The sequence below is a fragment of the Vitis riparia genome, chromosome 10 (assembly GCF_004353265.1).
Source record: "Vitis riparia cultivar Riparia Gloire de Montpellier isolate 1030 chromosome 10, EGFV_Vit.rip_1.0, whole genome shotgun sequence".
Classification (NCBI taxonomy): domain Eukaryota; kingdom Viridiplantae; phylum Streptophyta; class Magnoliopsida; order Vitales; family Vitaceae; genus Vitis; species Vitis riparia.
In genome coordinates, this window is record NC_048440.1 from 18158401 (window position 1) to 18180119 (window position 21719).

The following is a 21719-nucleotide window of genomic DNA, read 5'->3' on the forward strand; positions in this document are numbered from 1 at the left end:
TTTTTTGGTTGAAAAAAATAAAGGAAATGAAAGTCCATTCCTATAAAATAATGAATTAAATATGAATTTCATAAGGGAAATAGTGTAGTTTGATCACAATGACGCCCACTTGATGCATTGCATACCCACTTGATGCATAAATATATGGTGAAGCAGTATTCTAGACATGATTATCATCCACCTTCATACATTTAAGAGCTGGAGCTACTTTGAATAAGAGAAAAAGGAAGAAACTTTCCACGCGAAGGAAAGTAGACTTTTCCAACCAGCTAGCTAGCTAGGCTGTGAGTTTTGGTTGATGATTTACCCGAGAAAAAGAGGACAGAAAAGTCTTGTGTCGATTTAAACAAAATTCCGAGAAATGAATTTTCTTGTAAGCCGCAGGCCTAGAAATTCTTGTCCACATGTTTTTTTTTTTTCTTTTTTCAATATTCACTGCAGCACTTTTTCCAGGAAATTTTGCAGGAGACGCAATCGCCTTTTGACTACTTTCTTTTTCAAAACTTGCATCAGAAAAAAAAAAAAAAAAAAAAAGTGGGGCAAAACCAGGCACGTTTTCAAGGGAAAATGATATGAAGTTTCCGTGACCCGGTTTAGTAGGAAATTGATTCCAACAAGGCACATGATGTTTATCTTTCTATATTTTTTTTATTGTGTGTAAGTGGAATTGGGTGGAGGTGCATTGAAGGATGAAAAGTAAATGTCAGTTCATTATAAAAGGAGGGAGGGTCCTAGGCCTTTTTCATATCCATATCGCCTGGTCAGCACCATGGCTTCTCTTTCTCCTCCGGCCACCACCACCACTACCAACATCTCCTCCCTGCAACCTTCTCCCTTGTTTCACAAAGCTTCTCAAGTCTCCCTAGTTGGAAAGCGAAATCCTAGATTTGTGCGTAGAGTAGTATCGTGTAACGCTACAAATGGTGACGAAAGGTCAACCTCTAGCTCCAAAAGTGGGGAATCTCCACTAGGAAAGCTTGATAGGAGGAATGTGCTTCTTGGCTTGGGAGGGCTTTATGGTGTCTCCGGTCTTGGTGCCGCTGATCCATTCGCCTTTGCCGCCCCGATATCTCCACCGGATCTAAGCGAGTGTGGGGCTGCAGACTTGCCTGCTGGTGCGAAGCCCACCAATTGTTGCCCGCCAGTGAGCAGCAAGATCATAGATTTCAAGCTGCCTCCTAAGAATTCCCCATTGCGCATTAGGCCGGCGGCTCACTTGGCCAGCAAAGAGTACATAGCCAAGTATAAAAAGGCCATTGAGCTCATGAAAGCTCTTCCTGATGATGATCCACGGAGCTTCATGCAACAGGCCGATGTTCATTGCGCCTACTGCAATGGGGCCTACCACCAAGTTGGGTTTCCCGATTTAGACCTCCAAGTCCACAATTCATGGCTCTTCCTCCCATTCCACCGTTACTATCTTTACTTCTACGAGAAAATCCTGGGAAAGTTGATTAATGATCCCACCTTCGCTTTGCCGTATTGGAACTGGGATGCTCCTGCTGGCATGCAAATGCCTGCCATGTTTGCTGACCCTAACTCACCACTCTACGACAAGCTTCGCGACGCCAAACACCAGCCGCCAAAGCTGATCGATCTCGACTACAACCTCACCGACAGCAATGATACCAATGAGCAACAAATTTCCAGCAATCTCTCCATTATGTACCGGCAAATTGTATCGAGTGCCAAGACTACTAGTCTTTTCATGGGAGCCGCTTATCGTGCCGGCGACGAACCTGACCCCGGCCAGGGTACCCTTGAGAACATCCCACATGGTCCAGTCCACATATGGACTGGTGACCGCACCCAGCCGAATATTGAGGACATGGGCAACTTCTACTCTGCGGCCAGAGACCCAATCTTCTTCTCTCACCATTCTAATGTGGACCGCATGTGGACGGTGTGGAAAGGGTTAGGAGGCAAGAGAAAGGACTTCACTGACGCAGATTGGCTAGACGCTGCGTTCGTCTTCTACGACGAGAATGCCCAACTTGTTCGCGTGAAGGTCCGCGACTGTCTCGACTATTCCAAACTCAGGTATGCCTATCAGGAGGTTGATATTCCATGGCTGAAATCCCGTCCAAAGCCCCGTCAAATATTGAAGAAGGTCGTCAATAAATTGAAGCACAAGTCTGGAGTAGCGAATGCCGCCGAAATTCCAAGTAGCAGCAGCATCGTCTTCCCCGTAAAATTGGACTCAACGTTGAGAGTTGATGTTCCAAGGCCAAGGAAATCAAGGAGTAAGAAGGAGAAGGAGGATGAAGAAGAAGTGCTGGTGATCAAAGGAATAGAGCTAGAAAGGGATAAGTTCGTGAAGTTTGACATATTCATCAACGACGAAGACGATCCAGTCAGCAGGCCTGACAACACGGAGTTTGCCGGAAGCTTTGTGAACGTGCCACACCAACACTCCCATGGGAAAAAGAAGAACACAACCCTCAGGATAGGGATTAGTGAATTGTTGGAGGATTTGGACGCCGAAGATGATGACAGTGTGGTGGTGACTTTGGTCCCTCGTTATGGGGCCGATGTTATCACCATTGGCGGAATTGAAATCGAGCTTGCCTCTTGATCACCTCACTACTCTTCATCAGAATAATGGCGCCCTGATTTCCATCCAGGATTGCAATAATTTCCAGCTCTTTTTGTGTGCGCATCAAATCGAATTTCGTCGACACTTCCTCCATTTATGTGATTGGAATGTCTGTAATACCCCATTTTTGGATTTGAACTATGGATTTCTTTGATCCACTGGGACATGATGTAATGGGGGATGAATAAATTCTACGTATGTATGGAACATTAGTATGCTTAATTCGATAGCCATGCTTCTGCACTTTGTGTATTCACTCTCTCTGGTAATTCAGTGACTGAGAAAATTTAAAACATACTATCAATACTTGAAAGTATTCAAGTATTTTGCCAACATTTTAGAGAAATTAAATACTTGCAAAAAATATTTCAGGATGGTTTGATTGTTTGTCACTGTCAAATTTTCAACAACCATAAACCATATATAATTAAAGTGTACCCACTTTATTAAAGATTGCATTCAGATGACCATTTATTTAAAGGACTTACAATAACTTTTTATGGTCGGACCGCTCGATTACTTCTGAATCACTTCATATCTGGTAACATTCAATCATGAAGCAGCTTTTAGCTTTATGAATAATGCATGATCCGTGGAATGTTGGTAGGTATCATTCAACATTTCTATCATAACGATGGTAATTTTAATGACTTTGGTTAATTGCTTTCATTTCACTCAAGAACAGTCGCTGAGAAAATTGCTTTCACCTTTCTCTCACTTTCCTTATCTTTTTTCTCTATTCGTGAGGTTGCCTCTGGCATGGCGCCATTACTGATCCATTGCTTCATAGAGATCTGCGATCACACCATTAACGAGACAAAGTCAAGGGGGTTGGTCTCAGCGCCTCATTAATTACTCTTATCCAGAAGATTAGTTAGAAAATTAATAGATATTATAATGGTTTTTGTCACGTGGAGGTTACAAATTAAATTTATATTTTAATTGTAATTAAGATTGGAAGATTTGAGATGGGCATTTATCAAAAGTGCTGACTGTATTCTCACATATTTTGTATTTTTTTAATGAGTCTTTTTTATAATATGACCCGTAGAATTTGAAAGCGTGTTCGGTGGTAACCAGTAACCGACCGAGTCACCAACTACATATAAAATCTGAAGAAATTAATGAAAGGTATAAACTTATAAAGTGACTCACAAATATTTGATAGGCGAAGGTCAATCGCCTGGTTTGATCATGGATTAAGCTGTTTAATTAATAAATATATAAATATCAACTGGCTTCTTGGCAAACGAGCATCAAATATTCTAAGTCCCACAATGGTGCATGCCATGATGCCAGTCGAATGGATAATTAGATTAAATATTTGGCAACAGGACGAATAAATTAATTATTTAAGTTATGGTTAGTAGCGCCAGTGGTCCTCACGTTTTGTCCAGTTGAATTTTCAATTTTTGTCGAATGTGAAATTTTTTCGAGTTTCACACTTGATTTTTATTAAATTTTTAATTTTGTCAAACGATGAACAGTTAGCCTACGTTGTTTGCGTGTAATTCAAATCGCGTCTTTACATCATGCCCAAAAGTCGAACATTTTTTCTGACCAAGTCACGATCCTTGCTTCATGGCTAAGGTGGCCACAAAGTCAAACCCTATTGTCTAGATGGTCTCTATCATCCGGGTTGTAACCAGAGGTCTGCCTTTATTATTATTATTATTTTGTTGTGTGTATTAAAGGGTAAATTTCCTATTTGATGAATAAATTATTTTATTTATGGAACAATTTTTTAGTACATATTTAACGAAAAGTTAATATAAGCAAGGAAGCTTAGATGAGCTATAGCATGTTTAGGGTTGTTTTGATAAATGTTTTTTAAAATAATTTTTTGTTTTCTAGAATAAAATATCAAAAAAATATGATTGACAATCAAAAATTATTTTTTATTTTATTTTTATAAATAAAAAATAAAATATTTTCTTAGTATTTTAAGAAAACATCTTTTAGTTATTTTCACTAATTTTTATTGGATTTTAAGGATTGTTTTAAAAAATAATTATATTAAAATAATTAAAAATAAAATACTAGATATAAAAATATTAAAAATATTTAAATATATAAAAATCTTTAAGATTACAAAGCATTAAAGAATAATTTTTAAAAATTATTTTCAAAAACGTTTTTTTAGAATTATTTTAAAAATAATTATCAAACATGCCCTTAATCAACATTTTTTTTTAAATGTCCAAATTTTAAATTAAAAGCAGGACAAAACACACCCTAATACCTAATGGCTATTTTGATCTAAAATTTTATGATTTTATCACTATATTTATAACTTTATTTTTAATCACATTTACGCTTCAATATTTTTTTTAATTTTAAAATTTGTAAAAAGCTACAAACGTATCTAAAAATCTAATAAAAATAAAATTTTAAATATTCTATGAAATATAAGTTTTAAATTAAAAATTAATTTGATAAAAGAAATTATAAAAACAATTCTAATAATTTAAATAATCTGGGAAAAAAATTGGTGAAGAGTACAAGGTGTGCTATATACAAATACGAGTTTAAAAGGTGAATAACATATAGGGGTAAAAATGCCCTTAATTGCAGAAAATGCTTAGTTGTAATAAAAATGCCTTCAGTTTTCTAGATTATATGTTCAGTATATACATGGTGTTCTATTTCTGTTCTGCAATCCGATAGTTTCTCTATAGGGAAAATTTGGTTATTGATGTTGAAGATTGGACTCTATTTGGAGCGCCAATTCTCTTGTTAGCTGCTCCGCACGATCATCCTGTCCACCAGCAAAGGTATATACCCGGAAAGCAAAATGGAAAGTCTTCCAAAGCAGTTTAGTAGTACAATCCTTGGTTGGTCTTTCAGTTTTGGAACCAGGAGTCTTTTTATTCTCTACTGCTTTCATTTCTCTTCTCTCCTGCTTCAACAACAATAATCAATGACTCCTGCAAAATGATCCTTGGGTTGTTCATATATAGATTTTTTAAGCAACAGAGTTATTGCTTGAACTACCTGCAGTGCCAACTCCATGCAACTTGAGGAAACATCCACCATTGATTCCTTGATTCTAATAATGATATTGAAGTCGAAATTGATACTATGAGTCTGGAATTTCTTGGCTTCTTCGTCTTTGGTTCGTTCGAATGCTTCCACTTCTCCTTTGATCTATGTCATGCAATTGTTTTTTGTTTGTGATGGATCGATCCATGAAAGATAAGCTTGTTTCTAAGAAATTTAAGACATGTTGAGAATAGAATATAACAGTATGTATACCTTATTGAAGTAATGCTCAATCCTATCAAGGAGTTGGCTCAAAGGAGCCACTACCTTCCAAATTTTCAGGTTGGTGACTATAGCATCTAATTTCAAGTATAGTGCTGCGGCTGTCCTTAGTGTTTCCAACTTCTTTGTGGGGAAACCTTCAAACCTTGCTAACACCTGTACCTTGAAGAAGAATGGTGTCTTCAATCATCATCATCAAGGGAAAGAAGGGATGCTTATGGTAATGAACAATAGAATTAACTTGGACAAGCTCGTATCAGTTCACCTGGCCTTCATCAATGAGGTCCTCAAGATGGGATTCGACGTATTTGTGGAACTTAAGCAGCTCAGTCATGTCCTTGGTCTGGAAATTAGTAATGGCACCTTTCACCTCCATGATTGATTTTGCATGTTTTTTAACGTCTTTTTCAATTTGTTGAAAGTATGAAGACCTGAAAAAACGGAAACAGCAACAAAGGGGTCATTTTTTCCCCCATGTGTATGACCTGTTGTGACTTGAGAGTTCAATGAAAAGTAGTACTTTTTTGTTATCTCTGCTATGGTATCAGCCATTCCTTGCTTTCCACCATTAGAATTCCCAGTCAGGCCTCTTCTCGCTTGAGATGATCTACCTTCTGGAATCGGTCCTTCTTGATTTGTTCCTTCCATCTTTTTCTTGAGAACTCGATATAAATTACCCATCTGGGCCGATCTCTTTAATCTGGTAGTTGGTCTTTTCGGACCTAAGTTTTTTGCTGCACCAAATAGAGGTGGCGGTAGTGGTGGAGCAGCTCCATTTTTGAGTGGCACGGGTGGGGGCGGCGCAGGCACTGATCCTTTTAAGGGCATCATAGGTAAAGGTGGTGGTGGAGCAGCTCCATTTTTGAGTGGCTTGGGTGGTGGTGGTGGAGGCACTGATCCTTTTAAAGGCATCATAGGCAAAGGTGGTGGTGGTGGTGGTGGGGGTGGAGCAGCTCCATTTTTGAGTGGCTTGGTTGGTGGTGGCGCAGGCACTGATCCTTTAGAAGGCATCATAGGTAAAGGTGGTGGAGGCGGGGGTGGCGGTGGTGGTGGCACTGCTATATTTGATGCCAATATAGGCGACGATGCTAGGGAAGATGCTGCCATCTCCGGCCGCAACTTGGCTGGGGGCGATTGCGGCCGCGATGGTGCTACTGCTAATTACATATGAGGCATTCTTGGTCAGGAAGTTTCGTCCCTTTAATTGTCTGCTACCTGCCCCTTCCTTGTAATTGCTCTTTGCTTCTAGCTTTTGCTTGTTGGTTAAGTTATGAATTCTGGAAAATTCAGAGGCTTGTCCAATTCAATCAAAACTTGGTCCAAATTGCTCAAGTCAATTTGGATGATTTTTATTTTATTTCAATTTTTTTTTTGTTTTTTTTTTTGTTTTTAATGACTGCTGACTTTCTTAACCAAAATATTGGAATCCCTGACTTGTCAAATATATGGTTAGATTCGGCAGGACTTTTCTGAATCATTGACTTATATTCATACCAGTATCTTGTCCCAATTTTGTTTAGGTGTATAACCCAAATCTGCACTTTTACATTATTTAAAAAAATTGGCAATTTTCAAAAGTTTCAGGGTGTCTTTCTCTAGGCATTCACTAGGAAGACAATCTCAGCATGGGAACCACCATCCCAACTAGACACCCTGCTTCTTCATGACAGATCGTCATTATCAATCCATATAATAAGATTTTTACGCTAAAAACTTGAATGTCTTCTACAAACTAGGCCCATTAGATGAGCAGAGAAAATATGTAAAACCCGGAAAACCAGTAGCTTCAATAGAACACAAGAATTGATGTTACACACAAGAGTAGTAGAGCTATAGTTTCTCTTAATATTCTCCAAGAGTTTTGGTGTTGATGCTCTTAAAGTAAAACTGAAACCTAGATTGTTCATAACATAACTCAGACCAGATCCTTAACAGAAAACGCTTTAATACGATCGATTGCCTCATGATTTATTTATTTATTTTTGTTTTCAAATATATTTGAATATATAGTACTATATTTTGTGATGAAAAGTTTATCATACATGCCGAGGATCAGATTCTATTTCTTGAGCCAATTCTCTAGTTAGCTCCTCTGCACGATCATCATGTCCACCAGCAAAGGTGTACACCCGGAATGCAAACTGAAAAGCCCTCCAAAGCATTTTGCCACATCCCTTTGTTGGTCCTTCGGTTTTCGACCCAGCTCTGCCTTGGTTCTCCATCCCCTTTGCTTCTCTCCTCTCCTGCAAGATCAGACAAAAAAACTATATAAGTCAATTAATCAAGCCTTCAAAATGACCCTGTGAGTTTTGTTCATCAGCTTACCTTAAGTGCAAACTCCATGCAACTTGAGGAAACATCGACTGCTGATTCCTTAATACGGACAAGGATACCGAAGTCAAAATGGATGTTATGACTTTGAAATTTCTTGGATTCTTCATCTTTGGTTCGTTCCAGGGCATCGATCTCTCCTTTGATCTATATCATGCAATTGTTTTTGGTTAGTGATTGATGAAGAGGTAGAGGTAATGGGAGTCTCACAAAGGAGTTTATGGAAACTGTGATCCTTAAAGTTACCTTACTGAAGTGATGCTCAGCCTTGTCAAGGAGTTGGCCCAAGGGAGCCACTGGCTTCCAATTTTGCAGGTTAGCAACTATTGCATCTAGTTTCAAGTATAATGCTGCTGCCATCCTTAATGCTTCTAGCTTCTTTGTGGGGAAACCTTCAAACCTTGCTAGCACCTGTATATTAGAGAATCATGGGGATAATTATCGTGAAGTGAAAAGATGCAAGCTGACAAGGGTAGATAATAGTAGAATTAAATCTGGACAAACTCATATTTGTTGACCTGGCTTTCATCAGTGAGCTCCTCAAGACAGGATTCCACATGTTTGTGGAACTTAAGCATCTCATTCATGTCCTTTGTTTGGAAAGAACTAATTGCAGCTTTCAGCTCCATGATTGATTTTGCGTGTTTTTGAACATCTTCTTCAATTTGTTGGAAGTAGGCAGACCTAGAAATTGGAAAGAGAAAGGGAAACAGAGAAGTCATTAATTTTTTTTTTTTCTAATTCTTTTGAAATCTAACATAATCCAAACAGGTTCATTCCTCTTTATAGGTTTGATGAAAAGCAACCTCTTTGTCATCTCTGCTAATGCATCAGCCATTCCCTGTTTTCCACCAGCTGAGCTCCCAGCCAGGCCTTTTCTCCCATTTGATGATTGACCTTGTAGGCTTGATCCTTCCACCTTTCCCTTGAGAACCCGATATAAATTACCCATTTGAGTTGATCTCTTTAATTTAGTAGCTGCTTTCCTAGGACGTAGGTTTTTGGCTCCACCTGGCGGAGGAGGTGGAGGAGCACCTCCTTTTGTAAGTAGCATGGGTGGTGGGGGTGGTAATGGCCCTGTTCCTTTTAAAGGCATGAAAGGTGGTGGCGGGGGAGCAGCTCCACTTGAAAGAGGCATGGGTGGCGGTGATGGCGGAGCAGCTCCATTTGAAAGAGGCATAGGTGGAGGTGGTGGTGGAGCAGCCCCAGTTGTAAGTGGAATTGGTGGTGCTGGTGGTGATGGCACAGATCCTTTTGAAGGCATCAAAGGTGGCAGTGGAGGTGGAGCAACTTCATTAGTAAGTGGCATTGGTGGTAGTGGGGGTGGTGGCACTGATACTCTTGAAGTCACCAAAGGTAGTGGTTGTGGTGGTGGTGGTGGCTGCGGCGGAGGTGCTGCTATTTTTGGCTGCAACATGGGTGGTGGTAGTGACACTCTTTCTGCATTTAAAGAGAGCTGGGGTGGTGCTGGTGGTGATGGTGGAGCTGGTGGTGGTCCGAACACCTCCCTGTCTTCTCTTTCAAACGACGCAGAAGACGGCATTGGGGATATACTCAGGTTTTCAGCTTCACTGATTTTGTTATCTCCCCCTTCGTTGCTGCTCATATCGTTCAAATCAGCCACCACAACATCTGGTGTTTCCTCAATACTTTTGTCATCTTTTGCTTCCTCAAAGGCACCTGCTACTGTCATTTCAGAATCGCTCTTTGCTTCCATCTCTTGCTCTGGTTCCTTAACTGTGCTCTTCTTTTGGGTAAAATTAGAGGTGGAATCTTGGGGTATCACACGAGGGAACATGTGAAAAGAGAGATGTTTTACATCAATGGGATTCAATTTCCCCACAGCTTGCATTCTCAGAGGCCAGAGAAAGGGTGGGGAAGAAGAAGCATATGCAAAGTCTCCAACTTTGGAAGGATAGTTGGTAAGCTCTGGAAGGACTGAAGTTGGAGTAACTGGAGAAAGGCATGGAGAGGCAGTTTTATTGAACGAATACGATCTCATAAAGGTACTTGTCTCTGGTCCTGGACTATTATCTTTCCCCGCATCTTCCTCTTCCATCATATCAAATTTGTCTTTTGCAACCTTAATCATGCAATCAAGTAGTGCTAACCCTATTCCAACACAATAAATATTCCGGGTTCAACCAAGAAACTAACTAAAGAGTAAAGTGAGGGAAGAAAATTGCGAGTTGCAACCAGATCCTGGAGAAAGAATTGACATACCCAGTTGCTCTAAATTTCCATGAGCATCATATTTGATATTGCCCATCCACTCTGTGTTCTTCATCCACAAGTCTCCAACAGATTTCAAAGCCCTGCAAAGGTAGACAAGCCCCTGTTTGGACATGTACTGATTAGTCTTATGGTCCAGTTGTTGAATTATGGAGAACACATCCATTAATTGCTTTTTCCAAGGATAAAACTCAGGCAACTGAGTGTCGAACCTGATCCATGGATGCTATTCCCATGGTTGCCGAGACTGGAATACCAGGTACAACTTCAGGGTACATCTTATGAAGCTCCTCCGTTGTCCATATCACAAGCTGGAAGAATATAAAGGGCATGAAAATTCAAGAATCATGAATGATGAAACTGAAGAGAAGGGGCCTTTTCTGACTTCCTATGAGTTTCTGGCAAAAAAAAAGAAAAAAAAAAGAAGAAGAAGACCACCTCATCAATGGAAGCAGAGCCATCACATGGAGGTAGGTCAATGAGGTCTCGGAAGGTCATGATCTTCTTCCGGAGCTCCATGATCAAAATGAAGTTGCCGGTTTTTCCATATGACATCTCTGTCTTCAAGCTTTGTGCTGGCTTTTGATTTTTGGATATGTTAGAGACTTTGGTTGCCTGCATGGGTAACTTGTGTTTGTTCAATTGATCAGAGGGCCTAAAAGGATTCATATGAAGAGAGTTTACAAAGATATGACACACACTTACGAGACGGGAAATCGTTTTGATTTGCAGAGAGCTAGCTGCCATTCTTTTGAAATTTAAATCACTTTGAATTATCTTCATTTCTACAAAATCTTACTCATAAACAATTGTAACAATTACAATTATAAACAAAATGCAGCTTTAGAAATCCTTGCATGTTTTCAGAGTTCAGGAAAAAGTTTTCAGAACTACATCAAATCAATGAATCCAGAGGAATTGAAAGCAGAAAATCATTGAAAAACTCAAGGAAAAAAAATATCATCATAGATTAAACAAGAAAATTATACAAAACTGAACGAGTTTCTCAAACAAACTACATCACAAAATTATCAAGACGGGAAATATAACCAAGGAAGAAAAAGCATATGAAGGATGCCAATTTAAGAACGTACCTCGAAGGTCATTGTCTTTCTGCGAAAGAGCAATGGCAAGCATGACCCAGAAGCCATAGCTGGTCACCGAGCCCAACTTTTATAAGGAGTAAGGACCTCTTCACAAAGAAGATGGTAATGATGACGATCAAATTCCTTGAGTCACCATACCTGGTCACCCAAACCCAGGTTAATTAAAGAGAGAAGAAAAAAAAAAGAGAGAATTATGATTAACACCGAGAAGAGAATGTTCTTGGCACTTATGTGACCAAGAACATTCAAAATTCAAATGGTGGTGTAATAAAAAAAAAAAAGAAAAAAAGAAAAGAATGATTACGTGCGAGCCACTGTTTCTTTGGCTGAGAAACAATTTTTTTTTTTTTTTTTTTGGGGTGTGGAACTGAGAGAAAGGCCGAGGGGAAGGGTCGCAATTTTTTAGGACACGGCCGCGTGAGCGTACCTGTCGCTTACTTGTAATGTGGCGCAAATGAGTTTGGTTTTTTGCCATTATGATAATGTTAATTGGGCAACGGCTAACTAATCCACCCCTTAAATGAAGGGTCTGGTGTTGGCCTTATGGGGTCCAGTGGGTCTCGGCTATGAGCCCATAGGATGCCAGGCCCTCGGTTGTGTAAATATGAGATGGATCTTAAATTTGAGGAACGATGAGGTGGGTGTTTGATTTTAGGTAAAGGGCACAGAAGGGAAAAAGGCTTCATGGATATGGTGTAGGAGCTGTTAGTTTCAATTCTGTTTTTAGATTGTGACAACTGATATGGAAAGGGAAATTTTTAGGTAGATGGCATGGAAGGGAAAAAGGGGTATGTGGATGTAGTTTAGCTTTGATTGTATTTTTAGATCATGGGATATAACACAAATTTGGAATTATAATTAGTTTTATAAAGAGTATTAATAAAAGAGAAAATATTAAGGTATTGGGCCACTGTAAACTTCTCGTCCCAATCATCGAATATGTATAATGAAATCTACGACGATTGGATGATGATAATACAAACAAATTGGATCAAGATAAAGATTAAACACTTTATAATTGGCATTTGAATGTTTGGTAATGCAAAGCCAATATGAAAGTGTTGGGATGATATATATATTTTTTGGTGGGTCATAGAAACACAAATTTGTTTATGGTGAGGGAATTTTATCTTATTTAGACCCGACCAAAAAAAAAAGAGAAGAGAAACAGAAAAAGGAAAAAAGATTTGGTTTCATTCATGGTTGAAGACACAGCATATTGGCTCCAGCAAAGTTCTACCTTGGTCCCACTCCTACCATGCCACCCGCATTAAACGGGTCATTGTTAGGGCCCATGTTGATTCCATTGGCCTAATTAGCCCTAACACAATTGGATCGAGTCCAACTTTATACAAGCAAGCTGATGGGTGGGCCTAAAAACTGAGAGATCCTGTTTCATTGTTTGTGCTTCGCAAACCCACTATGATTGCGCCGGTTTTGGGCGGAGGCTTGCGCATTGCCAAGTCTATTTCTCAATTTGTTCAGTCATATCATATTCTCATTAAGAAGTTAAATGGCTACTGACCCTGGTAATCTGTTGAAATCTCTACCACTCAGGCATTAGGAGTGGTGGCAGTGGCCAACATGGAGGGGTTGGAAGAATGGTGACTACACCGTTGGTCTAAGCCCAGCAGAATGGGTGTCAATGCTAGCATCCAGGTCATGTATATATGTGTGTGTGTGTGTGTGTGTGTGTGTGAATTTCTCTTAAACATGTAGACATGTTTTGAAGTCGTGAGCTCCCATTGGACCTAGAGTGATATCCGACTGGGCATTAATAGATGAACCATTCAACACAAACAGGACAAGGGTTTCACAATCAGTAACCAATCTAGAATGAAAGAATAGCTCACCATTACAAAGAATGTCTATAATGTTTTCCGATACAACATACGTTTACAAACCAGAACACTGTTACTTCCGAAGGGAAGATAGAGATCCACACAGCACCCAGTGGCATCTCTGGCCATCCTCATGAAATGCCACTGGAATGCCCACTTCCCCCTTAAGACAATTTGAGACCGAAAATTACATATAAGTATATCACAAAAGTACTCTTTATCATCAAAATCACACATATAGCACAAATGGCAACAATAATTTAAGGCCTTATTACCTAATGCAATACCTGAGAATCACCGGTCCATGAAAGCACATGAAATGCATCCATTGATTAGGTGGAAGCTGGCTTTGGCTCCAGATTTTGGATTATTCTCTGTGTAGGATGTAAGTTTCTCACCAACCAGAATTGAAAGGGCGCATTTGATTAACAGGGAGTGTTGAGGCTCTTCCTATCATATAGAAGAGGTTTCTTGAACACTTATGTAACTGGATGAGAGTACTTACAGGTAGTTCCATTCCTTTCTCTGAGTGAACTTGTTCCATGCTCATTCCATTGTTGGAGGATTTCTCTCTAAAATGTCTGCTGAAAATAGGTCTCACCAATTGTTGCACCATCCTCTTCAAATTTACAGACTTATCCTTCATGCTTTGTCAAGTGTTGTTGACAGAGCATCTAAGCCACAACACCATTCATCTTCTGACTTGGATTTTTAAGTTGGGCTGATTTTAGAAGAGCAGAGCCTTCCTTGTGTTTGATCTGTCCAGATACAGTCTGATCCATGGCAGAACTTGTAATGCTGGGTTTATGTGAATTTAATCTATTTGTCTCTCTGGTTGTGGATTGACTTGGATGCTTATTTTGCTTTGGGGAAGCATTTGCTGTTTTACAATCTGTTGGGACTTTCTTGGAGGCCACATGAGTAGAACCAGAAGCAGCAGTTCTTTCAGCAATTCTCTTTTGTCGTTGAATCAACAATTCTTCCGTTTTCTTCCGATTCTCTTCTTCCTGTTTATAAAAGATGATTGATTAGTGGTAAAAAGGGGGGAAATGGTACAAGAGCAATCAAACAGCATTAAGGAATTATGAAACAAGATTGTCATCAATACCTTCTCCAGTTTGCTTTTTTGGACTATGGGCCTACTTATAGTTGATGGTTTCTTGCTCTTATAAATTAACTCAGGTTTGCTCTTCCCAAGGGGTCCACGAACTTTAGATCTTGCTTCTTTACCTGGATTCTTTGCACCAAGATCTGCAGTGTTCTTATTGTTGCTGCTCAAAGGAGACTTCTCATCCTCATGATTATTTATTTCAATGGCTGGGCACTTTTTATCAGTCTCTGAGAAGGAAATGTCAATTCCGTAATCAATTTCAGGAGTGTAAGATACCCCACCAGACTCCAATTCAGAATCTCGTTCGAGCACCATGCAAAGGTCATCGGGTTCATAGGCACCAGATACTCCAAGCTTATCCGGTGATGTATCTGGATTAATATTCTCAGTCTGGGCAGCAACAATAAGATCTGAGTCCATGCTCAAGTCTGTTCTCCACTGAGAATAATACTGATCATCAGCTGATGATCGAGCCTGTACCATGAAAGAATCATCAATAAGTGCATCTTTTCTACTTTTCTCAGAGTAGGAGCAAACATCTACTACCGATGAAGAGTAATCTCCATCAAAGATTCTGTGCTCGGAGGTTGCATTGTGGTTTTTTGATTCCCCAGAGTGCTTGGCAACAAACCAATCTTCACTGCTTCCTTTCTTGATTATGGATGACTCACTGGTGCAATCAGCAAGGCTGCTTGGGACATCAGTTCCCGATTCTTTCAATCTCTGTGGGAATAAGAACTCCTCATTTTCAAAATCCCTTCTCTTCATGCTTGGATGGAAATTCTCATCATTTTGAAAATCTTTCAAATTATTACTAACTTCATTTCCTCCATCCTTCTCTGTCACAACAAAGGAATCTGATGCAACTCTCTGTTGCACTGTGAATTTCTCAGATTCCAATTCTACAGCATGTTTAACTGCAAATGGAATGGTATCTTCAGAGGTCTTGATCATAAATTGTTCATCCTGGACATCTGCAGAATGCTGCTTTCTGAACCCATTAGTAGTTGACTCGTCATCAATAGTCAGAAGGTTCTGGAAAGCATCCCAGTTGTCATTCCTTTTCTCTACCTCTGATGCATCTGCAGCCAGATCTTTGTCACCAGTGAGATGGTTCTTATCTCCTCCCCTTTTCTTATGATGGCGTGAGTTTGGTTTGTGGAGTTTCTCCAATGATCCAACTGCCTCATCTACCTTTTGTTTGAGGGCATCTCCATCAATGACCTCATCCTCATCCGAAGAAGATTCTCCAGAAACTCCGTCCTTTTCTCCATCCCTCCTTTTAGAAGTGATATAGTTGATATTGCGGATAACAACAGTCCTCGAGGACTTTCTCCTATGTTTTTTTTTGTATGAGCTGTCTGTTGAAGAATGCTTGCTGTCCTGCTGTATATCTGCATCTGAATCACTTTTGGAGTCAGAATCAGTGGACTCTGCTCTGTCTTCGTCTGGGGTTCCACGTCCCTTTCCATTAGAAGCTCTCTCTTTTTTTCCTGAAGAAGATTTCTGATTCTGGCGATGATCGGGTTCCCGAACAAGAGGACGACCAGATTCATCCACGTTTGGAGGCCATTGCATATTTGCTGGATAGTAAGGAGGAATAGGCTGCATACCAGGAAAAGGATACCCTTGATATGGAGGCATTTGTTGGATAGGGCCTTGAAAATTGTACATATACTGAGGAATCTGGTTTGTCCATGGCATTGGCACCTGAACTTTTGCAGTAGTTGACGGTGTCTGATCTGAAGCAGGTGAGTTATTATCTGCAGATAAAATACTTAAACATCAAGAAGAGCCAGTTTCAGTTATAAATATATATGTGTAGATATTACATCTTGTATAATTTAATTTCATACAAATAATGTTAACCAGGATATTACTGTAAAACCGTAGCTGTTTTCAGAATCATAAGCTCAAATTGGCAGCAGCACAAGCTATTTTGTTTTCTGAATATCATGGCAAATTCAATCTTAAAGTCAGCAATTTATGTCTATGTAAGTTTGATTTTTTATGAATCATGACCTCTGAATATGTTTTTGTCAATGGCAGCACTAATTAGGCCTTCTTACCTCAATAGAAGTTTATATTAAGCACAATTGTTGCTTTCTAACCATTCAAACTATTGTTTTATTTTTTGAGACTGTTAAACTACTTTTTTCCCTTTCCCTTTTCTTTAAGGCTTTGTTTGGATTTCAAATATAATGTGGATGAGAAAAAGGAAATACTGAAAATTGCTTAAAAATGAATTCCTTTCTCAAACTGTTTTTTCCATTTCCTTTCCTTCCCTCTTTCTTTTTGAGATCCAAAAAGAGCCTTGTGGTTTTTAATGACATTTAAAACAGAGAAAATATAGATATAAATATGAACCAGGTAAAATAACTTGAATGATGGAAACTTTTTGAAGCGCTTGAGCAGAAAAGGTTGTAGGTAAATATAACGCCAGTTATAGACAGACATTGCTTCTTAATATCCATGTTTGCATTCTTCCATACAAAATAAGCAATCTCTAGCTTCAGTCTACATGTTTATATAAGCTAAAAAAGACATTTCTAGTGAGGTGGACTGCTGAGATAATACTTGAAAATGAGTGCACCAGGTCTCATGTGTTGTTGGTATGCAGGGTAGTTAAATCATCATTTTTCAGAAAATTTTTCTGGTCTCTTAATTATGGAAAAAAAGGGTATTTAAAAAGTAATAATAATAAAAAAAACCTCTATTGCCATCAGAACTCGCATGGCTTGTGGTTGTGTCAGATTTTGATGCATCCAAAGAGCCATTTGTCATGCTAGCAGAAGGAGTTGGGAAATTTAATGTGATATTCTGACCAGAGGCACCATTTTCGCTTGTGAGTATAACTGCAGGTGCTCCCATGTAGGACAGTTCTGATGGGGAGCATGCCTTCACTGCTGCTAATTCATCCATCCAAAGACCATCTGCGTGCTTTTTCTTGCATAATTCCTTGAAATTAATGCATGCCTCCCTACATACAACCAAAATTTTGACTTAGACACATCCAAGTTCAACCTTTTGGGAAAAAATATGCAGAATTTATCCGTCAGAAATGAGATGAGGAGGGACATACAAAGCACATTTGCAATAAATCAAATGATATAAACTTTTTTGTGACCCAAAGCATCTAGAATTCCACAGAAAGTGTCTTTTTCCAAGGAGCAGTCATGAGTGTGGATACTATAACATTTGACTGCATTAGTTAGTTTTGGATCACAAATGCACTTGGCAAATTTCGTATTTGGTCCAATTCATACCTTAAACGTGAAGCTCCAAAAGCATCAGCAAAGGATATAAGATCGTCTATGTTGTCTATTTGAAATCCAGCAACAAATGCGCGTGCATAAGCCATTGCTTGCTCTCTACGGAGTAAGGCTTTCCGAGTCTCCATAAGTCGTTGAAGGCGAATCCTTTTCATGACAAGAACTAAATGAATCAATATGGAGATATCTGGCATGCCAAGGATGAGACCATAAATTCACCAAAATTAAGCCATTTAATTGATAAGATGGTTACTTGGAATTTTCTTCTTGTACATCATCTGTTCCTTCAACATCAGCTTTCAACTGAGAGGGACCATCAAAGATGCATTCAAAGGCATGAGAAATTATGAGAACCAATGGCCTTATAGAAAATTTTAGATGTATAACATTACCTTAGAGGAATCATCAGGTTTCCTTGTATTACCATTTGCTGCTGACTGACTTCCTGCTAAAGTCAGGTTAATTAGTAGATAAATCAGAATCTGTGATGCATTTGTCTGTGCTTAAGGATTGCGAACAAATATAATAAAATTCCATTATTATGCACAAGAAAATTTTTTCCAGGACTAAAAAGATGTATTTTGGGAAGAAAGGAAGGTTTTGCTGAGTTTCCCTTTTTTGACTTCTGGAGCTAGACTGCTCAACTTGTAGAACCTTTCAACTTGCAATAATAAGGGTATATAAAATAAATCCACCCAACTTTATTAATATATCTAATGAACTCATAGGTGATCCAATAATAGGAGGAAGGAAATTGCCAACATCAATAATCAGGAAGAACATGATCATTAATCAGATATGATTAGCTCTCACCAACAAATCACCACACCAGATTGCAGCAAGAGCATAAGCATATTTTGAGTCAAATGAACACATTCAGGAAAAAATATATATCATTTTTAACTCTGAGAAAAAATGAACAAGCATCAAAGACCAAGGGCCAAATTTGTTAATAAAAGTTTAGTTCCCAGCTTACCTTCCTCAGTTTGCTCTGCTCCATGGGTGTTTGCCAATTCATTAGATTGAACTGAACTTTCAATGTGTGAGATCTCCTTCTCTATACTGACAAACCTTTCAAGAACTTCTGGTGTGCTAACAAATCGGACAAATCTGCCAAATAGAAAAATTAAAGCCCATATCCGGGCCCAAAATCATCAATAGTTTCAGTCTCAATGAGCTTTCATCCGCTAAATATCTATGCAAATGAGTGAACCAAGAAATCATAATGAAATTATGGTATGAATTTAAAACTCAAGATCTGAGAGAGACTTGATCCCTAAGCTCAATGCCGAACCAATCAATTGATTCACACACATGGCAACATATCCAGAATTCAGAAATCACCAGTCTAAAAACAACTCCCAACTTGCTGTTATTCAAGAACATATTGGCAAGAACCCAAAAGGCATACAAGAAGGAATTTGCAAATTGCAATTAAAATTTTTAATGCATGTTAAGAACATAAGAAGCATGACTATGCCCATTTCATTACTACCAAGAATATGTACTAAATTCAAGAAACAATTCATGAATTATTTTACATAATTTTCGAAACAATTCAAAAATACAAGATCTGGGTATTGTTGTTGCACGAAAAAAAGAAGAAGATAAAAATGGGAATACTTCAAGAACAATTCAGATGGGTTATGTCAGAATTTCAAAAAAGAAAAAAAATTGCGGAATTTACCTCTCAAATGTAGCTTTAGTGAACCAGGATGCATCAGTGGCCGGTGGGAGAAGCTTAATGGAATACCCACCTTTGGAAATCTGATCCTTGGCAAATTTCAGGTGAGAAATGAAGGGCTCCAGCAGCCCAGAAGCCAGTTTCTCCGTAATGGCTCCAGAAAAGATAACCAGATCACATCTTCAAATGCAAAAGGCAAAAGTCAAAACAGAGCATACCGACATCCACAGGAGCTGATAAGAAACAGCAAAATTACCTGGTTCTGGTTGGAGTTAGCTGAAAGAGCGCATAATCTAGATGGGTTCTGGAGTCCATAGGTGGGAGAGAAGAGAGATTCAGAGATTGAGCGAATGAGAATATGGGAAGTGGAAGATCATGTTGCTCTCTGCAACAAGTGGGAGAGACATATTCCAGTGTACATGTGAACTGTATATGAGTGAGAGAGAGAGAGAGAGCACATGTTCTTTGGCATTGGATAGTTTTGAATGTGGGCCCCACTAATAATTCCCAACCATCACTAAAATCTTTTAGTAAAATCTAAAATTATAATTTTTACAAATTAGATTCATAGAGCATGCATAATAATATATTAGAGAAAGTTAATAAAAAAATATGTTGTTTTTATATTTTCAATTTACTTTATTGTGTGCTAAAATTATATGTTCATATTAGATGATGATGAAGAAATTTCTTAACACTATATATATAAACTCTTTTTAATTATGTAAATATGAATTATTAAATCACAAGTACATGAATATGAATATTTTATACTGTATTTAAAAAATATTATTTTTCATAACTATTGATTAGTGCTTTATATAGGATTATTACATGTAAAACATGTAAAGATATAATTAAAATAATATTTTTAAATTAAGAATTATTTTCTTGCTTGGAGCTTTTAATTTGGGTTATAAAGGTTTTATGGAATTATTTTATTTTAAAATTAATTAATATAAAAAAAAATCAAAACATTTAATATTATATTCATTCTCGGATTTGTTTTTGAGTTCCCATCCAAGAGGAATGACTTTCTTACACCCATCCCAAATATCTCTAAAAATTTGGGTTTTAAATTTTTGCAATGGTAACTTTATTTATCTTTATTTATTTGTTAATTATTATTTAATAATATACTAGTTTCTTCTCATTCTAGTTTGTTTTTTACTAGCCTAGTACCATTTGCTTCATTCAATGCTCCATCTCCATCACATGTGACAGAGAAAAAAATCACATAAAGAAAAGGAAATGTGGTAGTAGGCTAGTTGCAATGGCTTTTTATTTATGAAGGTAGGTAAAAAGTGGTGAGAAAGCTTGTTCTCTTGTTACCTTGATTAAGCTTTTGAAGTTATGGGTCTCTCACTTTTGGGTCACCCACATCCTCTCCTCACCTCATACACTTTGTGGATTCATCATAATCCAAGTGATGCACTTCCTATTAATTAAGTCATGATGAGGATGTCTTACCTACCATAATCAAGAAGATCTAATACTTTTACAAAAGCTATTAGTTTTGATGGCCCCATCTTCCCATGGATTGAGAACTGTATTGGTCAAAGAGTTACGCTATTAACATTTTGATTAATTCATCATAATAAGACAATCATATGTAACATTTTGATTAATTCATCATAATAAGACAATCATATATTAATTTTTCTCTTTGAAATGTTTATATATACATTGGGGTCTTATTCTCGTATTAAATCGGTACATATCAAAATATGGGATCCATCATATTATATCATATATATAATTAAGTTTTATTGTTCTGGATCAAAGTTTATCTTATTGTTTTATACTTAAACTATCTCATTTTTTGACACATAAATTCCAATTTCATTCTCTTATATTTTAGCCTTATTATTTATACTTAGTTTCAATTTCAATCTTAATTTTATTCTTTTATACCTTGGTCATATTTTTGGTATCTTTTTCTAAAGATTCAAATTTTACTACTATATTTTCGATGGTCGAGATTGTAAGTTGTTGGTGTGCCAACGAAAGCTTTGATGTCAATAATGTTAGTTCAAGAACACAAAGATAAAACAATCACACATACGGTACATGGAGTTTTAACGTGGTTCGGTCAATCATGCTTACATCAACGGATGAGAAATAATGATTCCACTATACAATAGAGAATAGAATCAAATACAATTATTGGGTTCCCGAAACATCCCATGTTTCCCCACTCCTTATATCTATACCCTACTATGAGCCTTCTCGCTCCACCGGGTACCTCCCGTTCTTTCTTACATCTCTATCCACTTCGTATA

The 21719-nt window shown here is 38.0% G+C and overlaps 4 protein-coding genes across 10 annotated transcripts; 1 reads left to right on the forward strand and 3 right to left on the reverse strand.

Annotated features, from left to right (window-relative positions):
• The first annotated feature begins 754 nt into the window (after positions 1-754).
• LOC117923832 (polyphenol oxidase, chloroplastic-like) lies at positions 755-2852 on the forward strand. The gene has a single exon (XM_034842306.1). The coding sequence runs from the start codon at positions 770-772 to the stop codon at positions 2573-2575; it is 1806 nt and encodes a 601-aa protein (XP_034698197.1). The 5' UTR covers positions 755-769; the 3' UTR covers positions 2576-2852.
• Positions 2853-5117: 2265 nt separating this feature from the next.
• On the reverse strand, positions 5118-7096 carry LOC117923465 (uncharacterized protein At4g04980-like). 5 transcript variants are annotated; one of them, XM_034841759.1, is made up of 5 exons: positions 6381-7095; positions 6126-6291; positions 5852-6022; positions 5591-5743; positions 5118-5498 (listed from the first exon to the last, which is right to left on the reverse strand). In XM_034841759.1, exons 1-5 carry the CDS (start codon positions 6965-6967, stop codon positions 5286-5288), a joined length of 1290 nt encoding a protein of 429 aa, XP_034697650.1. In that variant the 5' UTR covers positions 6968-7095; the 3' UTR covers positions 5118-5285. The 5 variants fall into 5 exon arrangements, with proteins under 5 accessions (XP_034697650.1, XP_034697653.1, XP_034697652.1 ...); XM_034841762.1 differs by having other exon boundaries at positions 5852-6016; positions 6381-7094; XM_034841761.1 differs by having other exon boundaries at positions 5118-5495; positions 6381-7094.
• Positions 7097-7569: 473 nt separating this feature from the next.
• On the reverse strand, positions 7570-11696 carry LOC117923442 (uncharacterized protein At4g04980-like). Of its 2 annotated transcripts, none has more exons than XM_034841728.1 (9): positions 11129-11192; positions 10862-11038; positions 10636-10734; positions 10415-10526; positions 8998-10303; positions 8710-8875; positions 8438-8602; positions 8186-8338; positions 7570-8103 (listed from the first exon to the last, which is right to left on the reverse strand). In XM_034841728.1, exons 1-9 carry the CDS (start codon positions 11168-11170, stop codon positions 7897-7899), a joined length of 2427 nt encoding a protein of 808 aa, XP_034697619.1. In that variant the 5' UTR covers positions 11171-11192; the 3' UTR covers positions 7570-7896. The 2 variants fall into 2 exon arrangements, with proteins under 2 accessions (XP_034697619.1, XP_034697618.1); XM_034841727.1 differs by lacking the exon at positions 11129-11192 and adding an exon at positions 11518-11696 and having other exon boundaries at positions 7571-8103.
• Positions 11697-13340: 1644 nt separating this feature from the next.
• LOC117923622 (COP1-interacting protein 7) lies at positions 13341-19861 on the reverse strand. Of its 2 annotated transcripts, none has more exons than XM_034842009.1 (9): positions 19694-19861; positions 19441-19617; positions 18730-18863; positions 18146-18201; positions 18007-18056; positions 17748-17900; positions 17193-17461; positions 14479-16244; positions 13341-14377 (listed from the first exon to the last, which is right to left on the reverse strand). In XM_034842009.1, the coding sequence occupies exons 1-9, from the start codon at positions 19750-19752 to the stop codon at positions 14045-14047; spliced, it is 2997 nt and encodes a 998-aa protein (XP_034697900.1). In that variant the 5' UTR covers positions 19753-19861; the 3' UTR covers positions 13341-14044. The 2 variants fall into 2 exon arrangements, with proteins under 2 accessions (XP_034697900.1, XP_034697901.1); XM_034842010.1 differs by having other exon boundaries at positions 18146-18198; positions 19694-19860.
• Between the last annotated feature and the right edge of the window lie 1858 nt (positions 19862-21719).